The following is a 14457-nucleotide window of genomic DNA, read 5'->3' on the forward strand; positions in this document are numbered from 1 at the left end:
TTGAGAGAGAATTTCAGCAGGATATCTTTGGAGAGGCAATGGAGCTGGGGAAATCCACCAGCCCTGTCCTTAAGTTGACCTCCAATAAATCATAGAATCATAGGGCTGGAACGGACCTCAGAGGTCTTCTAGTCCAACTTCCTGCTCAAGGTAGGAGCCTTATACTATCCCAGTCAAATGATTGTCCAGTCTATTCTTAAAAGTCTCCAGTGATAAAGCACCCACAACCCCAGGAGGCAAGCTGTTCTATTGATTGATTGCTATCACTGTCAGAAAATTTCTCCTTATTTCAGGTTGCACCTCTCTTTCATAAGCTTTGGCATACAGAAGAAAGCTCTCTTTTCCATAGAAGAACCAAGACTGGTATTGGGAGGGTACATTTAGCTCAGGATACTTCCCTTCTGAGCCTGGACTGGCAGGTAGCATTTCCTCCAGCCCCTGGAGGCCACTTTTTATACCTAAGTTTAATAAAGAGAAGAGGAAATGAGGATTTTTACACCATGAAGAAGAATCCCATGTTATCCTCACAAGAAAAAGAATGCCATTATTATGTCTTCTTTGTGAGCTGTTCTCTCTCTTTTGAAGCTACAACATAGTGGATTTAATTTCTTCTGGACACACCCAAGCATTGTCACAGGGCTGACCTCCAAAGTTACGCTTAACAAACTCTTCTGAGATTTCTAGGAAGCTCTTTCCTTTTGTCTCCGGGAGGAAAAACCAGACATAGAGAGCGGTTCCAACACAGATGGTGAAGAATGGTAGGAAGCAGTAATAGCCAAGAGTTTCCTGAGAGGAGGAGGAGAGAAGAAAGTGATCAGCACATAAAACACATGTTGACAGGCACATGCAAGCAGAGCCAAAGCTTTGCTGCAAAGTGGTCCTTGGAGTGGCCTGCTTCCCTCCCCCTGCCCCCCATCCAGTAATGTGTGGCTTTTATTGGCAGATCTGCTTCTTTCCATGTTGACTTACTGTTCCCAAATGCAAGAAATGGAGGTCCTTAAAGAAGAGGGTGCTGTTACCCCCTTGTTTGACTCCTTCAACTGCAGCTGCTTTTGACATGTCCCAGTGTACCTCCAGAACGGCCTTCAATTCCAGTTCCCCACTCCTGGTCCCCACCATCCTGCTCCCCCACACCATACCCCTTGGCCTGTATGCTGAGATAAGGATCCAAAGATCTATGCCAGGTCTGGCATGCTTAACTTGTTCTCTTCGGTTGATTTATGCATCCAGGACTGTTTCGTGACTAACTGAAATTTCTTACTAACAGAAATGGAATGAGGGAGAGTGACCATGTCATATTCGAATTCAACATTATGCAGAATAAAGTCAAACTAATGACTTAGAAACGGAAGACCTTTACACTAGAAAGAGATGATTTCAATAAATTTAGAGAAAGCTTGGGAAGGATTCCATGGATGAAAAAAATTACAGTAAGAGTAAAAAAAACTCAAGAAACTTGGAAAACTCTGAAAAATTGGGTTATTAAAAGCCCAGTCCAGCACAATACCATTCAGGAAAAAAAATGAGACACCAAAAGAAACCAAAATGATTTATTCAGATGAAGAAGGAAGAATTGTGATGGTAGAAATACTTTTGAATCAAAAACAAACACTTTTGGTTGTAATATATGCACCAAATAATAAACAAGAAGAATTTTATCAAAATCTTCATAGAAAAATAGTAGAAATATTTGTCTAGTAGGAGATTTTAATGCAACAGTAGATGGGACATTAGATTATAAAAGTAGCAAAACAGGAAAAAGTGGAAGAAAAAGATTACCTAAGATGATGATGATGATGATGATGATGATGATGATGATGATGATTAATTTTTAATATGATAGAGGAAATTGGGGTACAAGATACCTGGAGAGAAACTAATCCAGGAAAATTACAATACACATTCTATTCAAATAGCCATAAAATCTTGATCCAGAATTGATATGATTTGGATGATGCCTGAATTAAGGACCAATATGCAGGAGATTCCCCTTCATGGATTACTGCCTTGTTGTGGTGAAGGGCCTTGCGTAATTCAATGAAGCTATGAGCTATGCCATGCAGGGCCACCCAAGATGGCAGAGAGTTCTGACAAAACGTAATCCACTGGAAATGGCAACCCACTCCAGTATCTTTGCCATGAAAACCCTATGGACAGTACCAAAAGGAAAAAAGATATGATGCTGGAAGATGAGCCCCTCAGGTCAGAAGGCGTCCAATATGCTACTGGGGAAGAGCAGAGGGCTAGTACTAGTAGCGCCAGAAAGAATGAAGCGACTGGGCCAAAGCCGAAAGGACACTCAGCTGTGGATGTATCTGGTAGTGAAAGAAAAGTCCGATGCTGTAAAGATTTTTTCTCCAAAGGTACCTGGAATGTAAGATCCATGAATCAAGGCAAACTGGACCTGGTCAAACAAGAGATGACAAGACTGAACATCGACATCTTAGGAATCAGTGAACTAAAATGGACAGGAATGGGTGAATTTAATTCAGATGACCATCAGGTATACTACTGCGGGCAAGAATACCTCAGAAGAAATGGAGTAGCCTTCATAGTCAATAAAAGAGTAGGAAAAGCAATACTGGGATACAATCCTCAAAATGACAGAATGATCTCAGTTCGAATCCAAGGGAAACCATTCAATATCACAGTAGTCCAAGTCTATGCCCCAACCACCGGTGCTGAAGAGGATGAAATTGACTGGTTCTATGAAGCCCTACAGCACCTTACAGAACTAACACCAAAAATGATGTCCTTATCATCATGGGGAATTGGAATGCTAAAGTAGGAAGCCAAAAGATAACCAGAATAACAGGCAAGTTTGGCCTTGGAGTACAAAATGAAGCAGGGCACAGGCTGATAGAATTTTGTCAAGAGAATACAATGGTCATAGCAAACACTCTTTTCCAACAACCCAAGAGACGGCTCTACACATGGACATCACCAGATGGTCAACACAGAAATCAGATTGACTATATGCTCTGCAGCCAAAGATGGAGAAGCTCTATAGAGTCAGTAAAAAAAAGATCAGGAGCTGACTGTGGCTCAGACCATGAGCTTCTCATTGCAAAGTTTAGGCTTAAACTGAAGAAAGTAGGGAAACTTTAATTCATACCTGAGGCCACTCAGGTATGAATTAAATCATATCCCAAATAGATTTAAGGAATTAGATCTGATAGACAGAGTGCCTGAAGAACTATGGACAGAGGTTCACAACATTGTACAAGAGGTAGCAACTAAAACCATCCAATGCAAGAAAGCAAAATGGCTGTCTGAGGAAGCTTTGCAAATAGCTGAGGAAAGGAGAGAAGCAAAAGGCAAGGGAGAAAAAGAAAGATACGCCCAATTGAATGCAGAATTCCAAAGAATAGCTAGAAGATATAAGAATGCCTTCTTAAATGAACAGTGCAAAGAAATAGAAGAAAACAATAGAATAGGGAGGACCAGACATCTTTTCAAGAAAATTGGAGAGATGAAGGGAACGTTTAATGCAAAAATGGGCATGATAAAGGACCAAAATGGCAGGGACCTAACAGAGGCAGAAGAGATTAAGAAGAGATGGCAAAATTACACAGAACTATACAAGAATGAGCTTAACGTCCCTGATAATCACAATGAGGTGGTCACTGACCTCGAGCCAGACATCCTAGAATGTGAAGTGAAGTGGGCCTTAGAAAAGCTGAGCAACAACAAAGCTACTGGAGGAGACAGTATTCCAGCTGAGCTATTCAAAATCTTAAAAGACGATGCAGTAAAAGTGCTACACTCAATTTGCCAGCAAATTTGGAAAACTCAACAGTGGCCACAGGATTGGAAAAGATCGGTTTACATTCCAATTCCAAAGAAAGGCAGTGCCAAAGAATGTTCAAACTATCACACCATTGCACTCATTTCTCATGCTAGTAAAGTTATGCTTAAAATCCTACAAGCTAGACTCCAGCAATATGTGGATCGAGAACTACCAGAAGTACAGGCAGGATTTCGAAGAGGCAGAGGAACTAGAGATCAAATTGCTAACATACGCTGGATCATGGAGAAAGCTAGAGAGTTCCAGAAAAACATCTACTTCTGCTTCATTGACTATGCTAAAGCCTTTGATTGTGTGGATCATAACAAACTGTGGCAAGTTCTTAAAGAGATGGGCGTACCAGACCATTTTATTTGTCTCTTGAGAAACCTATAGGTGGGCCAAGAAGCAACAGTGAGAACTGGACACGGAACTACTGATTGGTTCAAAATTGGGAAAGGAGTCTGGCAAGAACCTTGGTGGAGCAGTGGGCTAATGCCTCCTTAAGTAACACCAGCTGCCTGCAATTAGTGCAGGTTCAAGTCCCACCAGGCTCAAAGTTGACTCAGCCTTCCATCCTTCTGAGGTAGGTAAAATGAGGACCCAGATTGTTGGGGGCAGTAAGCTGACTGTGTAAAAATGCCGCTGGGGGGGGCGAAAGCCCTAATAAGCAGGCATATACATAGAATGAAGGCTATTGCTAAGCACATTGATTTGTACTTCTTAGATTGTAAGCTGCCCTGAGTCTTCGGAAAAGGGTGGGATATAAATGGGATTTTTTAAAAAAAGGCTGCATATTGTTGCCCTGCCTATTTAACTTATATGCAGAGCGCATCATGAGAAAGGCAAGGCTAGATGAATCAAAAGTTGGAATTAAGATTGCTGGAAGAAATATCAACAACCTAAGATATGCAGATGATACCACTTTAATGGCAGAAAGTGAAGAAGAACTAAAGAGCCTCTTGTTGCGGGTGAAGAAGGAGAGTGAAAAACTTGGGTTGAAACTTAACATTAAGAAAACCAAGATCATGGCATACGGCCCTCTCAATTCCTGGCAAATAGATGGGGAAGAAATGGAGGTAGTGAATGATTTTATTTTCCTGGGCTCCAAGATCACTACAGATGGGGACTGTAGCCAAGAAATTAAAAAACGCTTGCTCCTTGGGAGGAAAGCCATGGCAAATCTAAGACAGCACAGTAAAAAGCAGAGACATCACCCTGTCAACAAAAGTGTGTATAGTCACGGCTATGGTCTTCCCAGTTACAATGTATGGCAGTGAAAACTGGACCATAAAAAAGGCTGAGCGCCAAAGAATTGAGGCCTTTGAACTATGGTGCTAGAGAAGACTCCTGCGAGTCCCTTGGCCTGCAAGGTGATCAAACCGGTCAGTCCTAGAGGAGATCAACCCTGATTGCTCTTTAGAAGGCCAGATCCTGAAGCTAAAACTCAAATACTTTGGCCACCTAATGAGAAGGAAGGACTCACTGGAGAAGAGCCTAATGCTGGGAAAGATTGAGGGCAATAGAAGAAGGGGACGACAGAGAATAAGGTGGCTGGATGGAGTCACTGAAGCAGTAGGTGTGAGCTTAAATGGACTCCAGAAGATGGTAGAGGACAGGAAGGCCTGAAGGAACGTTGTCCATAGGGTCGTGATGGGTCAGACATGACTTCGCAGCTAACAACAACAACGAAGATATGCAGATGATACCACTCTAATGACAGAAAGTGAAGAAGAACTAAAGAGACTCTTGTTGCAGGTGAAGAAGGAGAGTGCAAAAGTTGGGTTGAAAACATTAAGAAAACCAAGACCATGGCATCTGGCCATCTCAATTCCTGGCAAATAGATGGGGAAGAAATGGAGGTAGTGACAGATTTTATTTTCCTGGGCTCCAAGATCACTGCAGATGGGGACTGTAGCCAAGAAATTAAAAGACGCTTGCTGCTGGGGAGGAAAGCAATGACAAATCTAGACAGCACAGTAAAAAGCAGAGACATCACCCTGTCAACAAAAGTGCGTATAGTCAAGGCTATGGCAGTGAAAGTTGGACTGGAGGTGGCTGGATGGAGTCACTGAAGCAGTAGGTGTGAGCTTAAATGGACTCCAGAAGATGGTAGAGGACAGGAAGGCCTGGAGGAACATTGTCCATGGGGTTGCGATGGGTTGGACACGAGTTCGCAGATAACAACAACATACAGGAGATTGAGATAGAATTAGGTACTTGGGCAGATCACAACCCTTTAAAAATGAAATGGAAAGGAATACAAAAAATCAAGATGGACCTTGAACCAATCCATATTAAAAGAAAAAGAATTTATAGAACTAGCAACAAAAGAAATGGACTTTTCAAAGAAAACAAAAAAGAAGATACAACATTACAAAATGTATGGGATACAGCCAAAGCATATTTTAGAGGTGTAGCTATAACATATATGGCAAAAAAAACCAAAGAAAAAAGACAACAACACATTGTTAAGGGAAGAATTAAAAAAACTAGAATTAGAACTACAAATAAATCCACAAAAGAAAATACTGAAAAAACAAATGGAAATCACAAAACATAAATTAATTTTAATGGAAATAGAAAAACTGGCACAGCAAATTAAAAGAGCAAAACAAACAATTTTTTAACACACAAATAAACCAGGAAGATGGTTAGCTTATAAACTTAAAAAACAGAAGGAGAAAAAATTGATAAATAATCTAGTAGACAAAAAAGGCTGTTTACAATTTAAAAATGAAGAAATAAAAAAGCTAATTAAAGAATACTATGAGAAACTGTATGATATATAAAAAAATTCATGGGAGAAAATGATTCAATATATGGGAAAAAATAACTTACCAAAAGTTTCAGAAAACTTTAAAATTATGTTAAATGAAAAAATAACAGTGATGGAATTGACAAAGGCTATAAGAAGACAAAAAAATGAAAAAACACGGGGACCAGATGGGTTACCAGCAGTGTTGTATAAATGCCTACAAGATACAGTGCACCATTGAAAGATTTGTTTAATGAACTTTTGTTGGAGGTTAAACTCCCAAATACATAGACAGGAGCAAATATTAATTTAATACCAAAAGAAGGCTTAGATTTGACACAGATAATAAATTACAGACCAATATCATTACTAATTGTGGATTATAATTTTTTTATCTCAATAACAGCGGAGAGACTGAAAAGATTTCTAACTGAATTTATACATCCAGATCAAAACGGATTCCTACCAAAGAGACAAATCAAAAATAACCTAAGAGTTATAATGGACGTATTTGAATATTATGAAATGAATATAGGGAAACAACTGGCACTAGTATTTTTAGATGCTCAAAATGTTTCCTGGCAATTTATGACTCAACAATTAAAAACTATGGACTTTGGACAAAACTTTATAAATATGATTGAAACAATATACCTGTCAGAATCCATTTATATCATATTCATAAATGGAATGTTTCAAACATATCCCATGGATTCTGTCATCTCCCGAAGAGAAGAGGATAGATGTGTATTGAACCGGCAATAGGCATTTCAAAGGAAAGGAGAAGCCTTTTGAACTGGGAAAACAAAAGGGGGGGTTAGCATCTGGGTTTTGTCAGCAATAAACAAAAGGGTCCTAACTTCCTCTTTCCCACGAGATGGATGATACGAGAGGAAGGATGGGGGGGGACTGACCAAATGGGGATTAAGGGGGGTTAAACTGGGAACTCTTTATAAGGGTTTACATCGTGGAAATATTAAGCCCTGTCTCATTTCCTACAACCGAGCACGTCATAGTAAAGATTTCTTTTGGACTAAAATCCTGACTCCAAGAGTTTTTGTCTTCCTAAGACGTGGTTTGGGGTGGGTCCTGACATTAGACAGGGCTTGCAACGAAAGTCAACCTGGGAAGAAGAACCTTACCGGGGGACTTTGCAAATAAATATGATGTCTGACGATGAAGCAAGAAGGGAAGAAAGCCCCACGGAGAAGGAGCCTTCCCCCCAGCCGAACTCCCAGAAACATTGGGAAACTGAGGCATCATATTCCTCCTGGGAAGAAACGGCGGAGCAGCACGAACAAAAACCCCGGTGGTCGATGGGCGTTGGAAGGAAAAGTGAGTGGAAAAAGGCTTCGAGAGAAGTGACCCTGAGACGGAGCGACCACCAACCGGAATGGAAACAAGAGATGGAGAACTCCCTGCACGCCAGTGAGGAAGAGCGGATTCTGGAAAAAGCTATTGACTTGATGAAAACAACCCTGAGCTCACTAAGGGAGGAGAGAGCTGGAAACCACAACACCTGGGGTCGCAACTGGAGGGGTAACGGAAGGGACCCAACACCTGAAACCCCAGGGCTGTCCAATGGAACAGGAGCCGCTGACTCAGCGGTACCCACCCCCCCCAGACCCACAGATGGGGATCGAGATGAGGAGCGATACACTCCGCGGCGCAGACAACGATCCAGCCAAAGATTCCCACCCCTGGAAGCAAAATTCAAGGGGGAGCCATCACGACTGGGATTTTTCCTAACCCAAGTCCTCAGCTACATGGAAGAGTACGGACGGGACATCCCCAGTGACAAAACACGCATCCGAATTGTGCAATCTGCCCTGGACGGGACGGCCGCAGACTGGGTGGTGAACCTGCATGACTCCAACGCCCCAGAACTCAACGACTTCAACCGATTCATGTCATCCTTGAGGCGACGATTTGAGGACCCTTTGGCTGACCGGAAGGCCCGGGAGAGAATCAAGACGGTGAGGCAGGGCAGGAGAACAGTGGCCGAATATACCCAAGAATTCCGAGCCATCGCCAGCAAGCTGAACTGGCCAGAAGACATCCTCCTCAGCCATTTCAAAGACGGTCTAAACTACGACCTGTATGACGCTTGCCTGCCTCGGGGAGACCCCTACCATCTCGATGACTGGTATGTCCTGGCAGAGGAAGTGGAAATAGACCTATTGAAAAGACAACGCAGAGGAAAACCATGGGGCCGCCCGCCACTCGAGCAAACACGTGAGGGGGAAAACCCACCGGCCACGGCTAAAAAATCAAAGGGATGTTTCAATTGCGGGAGAGAGGGCCACCGTGCTGCAGAATGTCGTTCGAAAGCCCCTCCACGCAAAACAGAGGCACCATCTTCCAAAAAGCTGGGGAAGTCTCAAGGCAACCCAAAAGAATCTTCCATGAAGGGGACAGAGGCTGTAGAGTCCACAATTTCTGCCAAAACCTGGGATTGGACTCCGGCCTACACTGCAGGGGCGGTGGACACCTCGGAAGACAGCTCAGAGGGAGAACCTTTGGTAAGTGGACCTCTTCCACCCATACTTAAGACAGTAACTATATTAGCTTCCTCTGCACCAAAAGCCAATGAAATAAAAGCTTTGATAGACTCTGGCTGCATCCGCTGCCTCATCAGCCCAACACTGGTGGAGGAACTGAGCATCCCAGTGAGGAGGCTAAAACAACCAATCTCCTTCAGTCAATTAGACGGGTCTATAGCAGGGGGGGGACCAGCTACCCTAGCCACTCTACCACTCCACATGTCCCTGGGGTCCCATGAGGAAGACATAACATTTATAGTGGCCCCAGGCATGGCATGCCCAATGATTTTAGGACTGGAATGGCTGAAGAAATGGAACCCCGGGATAAACTGGAGGACTGCAGAACTCAACTTCCCAAAAGGGGAACAGGAAAACGTAAAACCCCCAAACACCCCCCCAACCCAGAGGGAGGAAAAAGCAGCAGTGGGGGAAGAGAAGGGGCTAACAGAGATACCGGAGGAATACAGGGACCTGGCTGAGGTTTTCAGTGAGGAAAGAGCAGATGAGCTCCCCCCCCACCGCCCCACAGACTGCACCATAGAATTCAAACCTGGGGCAAAACTCCCAAAACCCAGGATGTATGCCATGAGCCCAAGGGAAATGGCAGAAATGGAAAGATTCATAAAGAAAAACTTAGAAAGAGGATTTATTGAGCCCGCCAAACCCAAAGTAGCCGCCCCGGTTCTGTTCAGGGAGAAGAAGGATGGTTCCTTTCGTTTGGTTGTAGATTACCGGAACCTAAATACAATTAGTGAATGTAATCTATACCCCCTTCCCCTAATGAAGGATATGCTATCCCACCTATCGAAAGGAAAGATTTTTACCAAACTAGACCTGAGGGAAGCATACTACCGTATTAGGATTAAGGAAGGAGACGAATGGAAAACTGCATTCAACTGCCCAATGGGGTGCTATCAATTCAAAGTATTGCCATTTGGACTGCAAGGGGCCCCCGCAGTCTTTATGCAATTAATTAATGACGTACTGAGAGAGCACCTATATAAGGGGGTCCTGGTTTACCTCGATGACATCCTTATCTTCACAGAAACCAAAGAGGAACATATCAAACTAGTCAGAGCAGTCCTGAAGAAATTGCGAGCTGCCCATTTATATGCTAAATTATCGAAGTGTGAATTTCATAAGGAAAAAATCGACTACCTGGGATATCGCATATCCCCAGAGGGCATCGAAATGGACCCAGAGAAGGTCAGGGCAGTACTAGAGTGGGCACCCCCCCGCACACGGAAGCAATTGCAAAGTTTCCTGGGGTTTGCAAATTTCTACCGCCAATTCATCCCTGCATTTGGCCAAATAGCCATGCCCCTCACAAATTTGTTGAAAACGAAGGGGGGGTCACCCGTGAAGCCCAGCCAGCCTCTGAAATGGTCAATGGAATGTCAAGCAGCATTTGAGAGGCTAAAGAGACTCTTTTCTGCGGAACCTGTACTTAAACACCCAGATCCCAACAAACCTTTTGTAATACAGGCAGATGCGAGCGACGTAGCAGTCGGAGCCGTATTACTACAAGAAAATGATGAGGGGGCGTTGCAACCTTGCGCATATACATCCAGGAAACTTACAGAAACTGAACAACGATGGCCAATATGGGAGAAGGAAGCATTCTCATTAAGGTGGTCATTATTAACTTGGCGTCAATTTTTGGAAGGAAATAAAATACCTTTCCAAGTCTGGACTGACCACAAAAATTTAGAAGCACTAAAAACGCCCAGGAAGCTCACTCCTAAGCAAGCCCGCTGGTCCCAACACTTTCACCGATTCAATTTCACTCTCAAACACTTACCGGGGGGAAAGAACTTCCTGGCAGATGCATTATCCCGCATGCCCCAATATAACAGCACAAGAGTTACTGACTTTAAACCACTTGTACCGGAACAACAACTGGCAGCACCAGTCACCACCAGGGCACAAGAAAAAATGAAACCGAAGGTAGATAGCCAAACTGGAATAGAATTCAGGAAATCTTTGGAAAGTGATGAATGGTTCCAGAAAAATAAACATGTGTGCACAATTAAAGATGGACTGCCGTGGGTGGGGGAGAAGCTATATATACCTGCCACACAGAGAATCAATTTCATGCAACTGTGCCATGATACAAAATCAGCAGGACACTTTGGCTTTGTAAAAACCTTACACTTAACTAAAAGGCAATTTTGGTGGCCATCTATGAAAAAGGACATAGAAAGCTATGTGGGTAGCTGTCAAATTTGCGCAATGGCCAAGAGGTTACAAGGGAAATCGCCAGGACTGTTACAACCAGTGGTGAATCCCTCAGCCCCATGGAAAGAAATAGCCATGGATTTTATTGTGGAACTACCAGAAAGCAACGGAAACACCGTTATCTGGACTGTTACTGATCTGTTCTCTAAGCAAGTCCATTTCATACCTTGCCCAAAAATTCCTACTGCAAAAACATTAGCAAAACTTTTTGTACAACATATTTACAGATTGCATGGAGCACCACTACGCATCATATCTGACAGGGGGGTGCAATTTACCTCAGCATTCTGGAAGGAATTTTTATCTCTGTTAGGAACCACCCAAGGACTGACATCTAGTCATCACCCTCAGGGTAATGGGCAAGCGGAAAGGGCTAACTCTGTACTTGAACAATATTTAAGATGTTATGTACATTTTCAGCAGAACAATTGGACAGACCTGCTGCCTTTCGCAGAAGTGGCATATAACAACGCAATTCACTCCAGCACAGGTTACACTCCTTTTCAAGTAGCCACAGGCCAGAGCTTCAACCCCATACCTGACCTAACCCCAAAAGAACCGGTAATTCCAGAACTAAAGGAATGGATTGCTCAGTTACAATACACCTGGCCTATTGTCAGAAAAGCATTAACAGAGGCTAGATTAGCACACAAGACACAGGCAGACAAGAAAAGATCTGATCCCACACCGTTCAAGGTGGGAGAGATGGTATATCTGTCTACAAAATACCTTAAGTCTCTCCAACCCTGTAAAAAACTAGGACCAAAATACATTGGACCTTTTCCAATTAAAAGAATCATAAACCCAGTAACAGTTGAATTAGAACTACCTAAAAATCTTAGACGAATACACCCAATCTTTCACTGCAGTCTAATAAAGAGAGAACAACAATCTCCCCTACGAACAAAAATTCCACCACCACCACCTCCCATCATGGTGGAAGGAGAACAACATTTCGAGGTGAAGGAAATTCTGGATTCCAGGAGACATCATGGAACAACTCAATATCTAGTGGCTTGGAAACACCTCCCCTCCTCAGAAAATGAATGGGTCAGCAAACACCACGTTAAAGCACCAAAGCTGCTTAAGAGATTTCATACAGAATATCCAAACAAACCGAGTTAACATTTACACATGTTATTTTTTCTTCTCTTTTCTTTTCTCCCCCTACAGATGGACACACCTTTCTTCTAAGGAGAGCGGACTGTCAGAATCCATTTATATCATATTCATAAATGGAATGTTTCAAACATATCCCATGGATTCTGTCATCTCCCGAAGAGAAGAGGATAGATGTGTATTGAACCGGCAATAGGCATTTCAAAGGAAAGGAGAAGCCTTTTGAACTGGGGAAACAAAAGGGGGGGTTAGCATCTGGGTTTTGTCAGCAATAAACAAAAGGGTCCTAACTTCCTCTTTCCCACGAGATGGATGATACGAGAGGAAGGATGGGGGGGGGACTGACCAAATGGGGATTAAGGGGGGTTAAACTGGGAACTCTTTATAAGGGTTTACATCGTGGAAATATTAAGCCCTGTCTCATTTCCTACAACCGAGCACGTCATAGTAAAGATTTCTTTTGGACTAAAATCCTGACTCCAAGAGTTTTTGTCTTCCTAAGACGTGGTTTGGGGTGGGTCCTGACAATACCACAAACAAACAGCAAAAGTGATTGTAAATGGAGACTACACAGAGAACTTTGAGATAAGAAAAGGTACAAGACAAGGATGTCCATTATCTCCAGTGATTTATATTCATCAAGGTCAGACAGCTGTTCTTTTACCGTTTTCTTATTTTAATTTTTATTTCTAGTCTGTCTTTTACAGTTAGGTTTTTGATAGGTTGTGCTATAATGTTTTTTTTTGCGTGAAGATTGATACAAATAATGAGTTAAGCAGCTCTGCTTTCTCTCTACTGCCTGTTACTTCTTTGCCATCTTCTCTCTTGACTTTTTTTCTTTTTATTTATATGTTGAAATAAATTTATTATCTTTGACTTTTGTTGCAAGTCTTTATTCATTCTGAGTCTTTGCTTTCCTGACATCATCTTTGCAGATTTGGGCTATATGCTGATATTTTGCCTTAGTTATGTGTCCCTCTTTCCATTGTTTGTACTTATCCTTTTTGTTTATCAGAGAGATCGTTGTGCAACAATGCTGGTTTCTTCTTGGATTTCTTGTTTTTCTTTTTTAGTGGTATTATGCTGAACTGGGCTTTTATGATCATATTTTTCATAGTTTCCCCTGCTTCTTGAGTTATTTTCCTCTAGGATTTTTATCCATGAAATTTTGCTTAGGCTTTCTATAAGTTTGTTAAAATCAGCTCTTTTAAAGTTTAAGACACTGGTTGGATTATATTCTACTGCTTGTGTTTGCATTATTTTGAATTCCAATATGACATTGTCACTCTCACCTGAGGTTCTGGCAATTACAACTCTCTTTATCACTTCTTTTACTGGAATTTGGCCCAGTATAGGCTTTTCCTCTGGTTCCCTCCTCTACCTTTTGGATGACAAAGTTGTCAACTAAGTTGCTTAGGGATCTGTTTGATCTCCTGCTCACTGCAAAGTTTGTCTCCCAGTTAATATCAGGATAAAGTCTCCCATTATTACTGTAGTATATTTCCTACATACATTTGGTAATTCATTAGAAAATAGTTCATCTATTTCTTCTGCTTGGTTGGATGGCGTGTAGTATATGCCTATAGCAACATTACTTGTTAAGAATTTAAAAATTCTAAAGAATTAAAATAAGGGAACCATTTTTCCAATTTTTAATTGAAAATATTTTTAAAAATTGAAGAAATAAATTAAAAAGTGGAAAAAAATATTTTTTAAAAAATCAAAAAATTAAATTGAAAAAATGAACAAAGAATTAGATAATTGAAAAAAGAAATTGAAAAAATTGAAAAAAGTATTTCTTTTGAAAAAATGGAATTCAGAAATCTTAAAAATTTAAGAATTTACAAGTTCTTGGCTCTTTATTAAGCAGTATGCACCTCTTTTTTGTTGGAAATCTCAGGCTGTTTTCTAGGAGATGCTATGCTCTTAAACCTCTACGTCATGCTTTGAAAGTTTATCCCTTTCCTCCCTATCCTCAAGTGTTTTGTACTTATCCTTTTCTTCCCTACTTT

General features: G+C 41.8%; 1 protein-coding gene across 1 annotated transcript in view; it reads right to left on the minus strand.

Moving 5' to 3' along the window:
- Positions 1-585: 585 nt before the first annotated feature.
- The window catches only part of LOC310646761 (solute carrier family 2, facilitated glucose transporter member 11-like), a gene marked incomplete at both ends in the record, with an annotated part of 48450 nt that continues 34578 nt past the window's right edge, over positions 586-14457 (minus strand). The window contains one exon of the mRNA XM_083373425.1: positions 586-786. Coding sequence (XP_083229551.1) covers positions 586-786 — 201 coding nt within the window. The remainder of the gene's footprint in view (positions 787-14457) is intronic.

Source organism: Vipera ursinii (assembly GCF_947247035.1).
Source record: "Vipera ursinii genome assembly, chromosome: 14".
NCBI classification, from domain to species: domain Eukaryota; kingdom Metazoa; phylum Chordata; class Lepidosauria; order Squamata; family Viperidae; genus Vipera; species Vipera ursinii.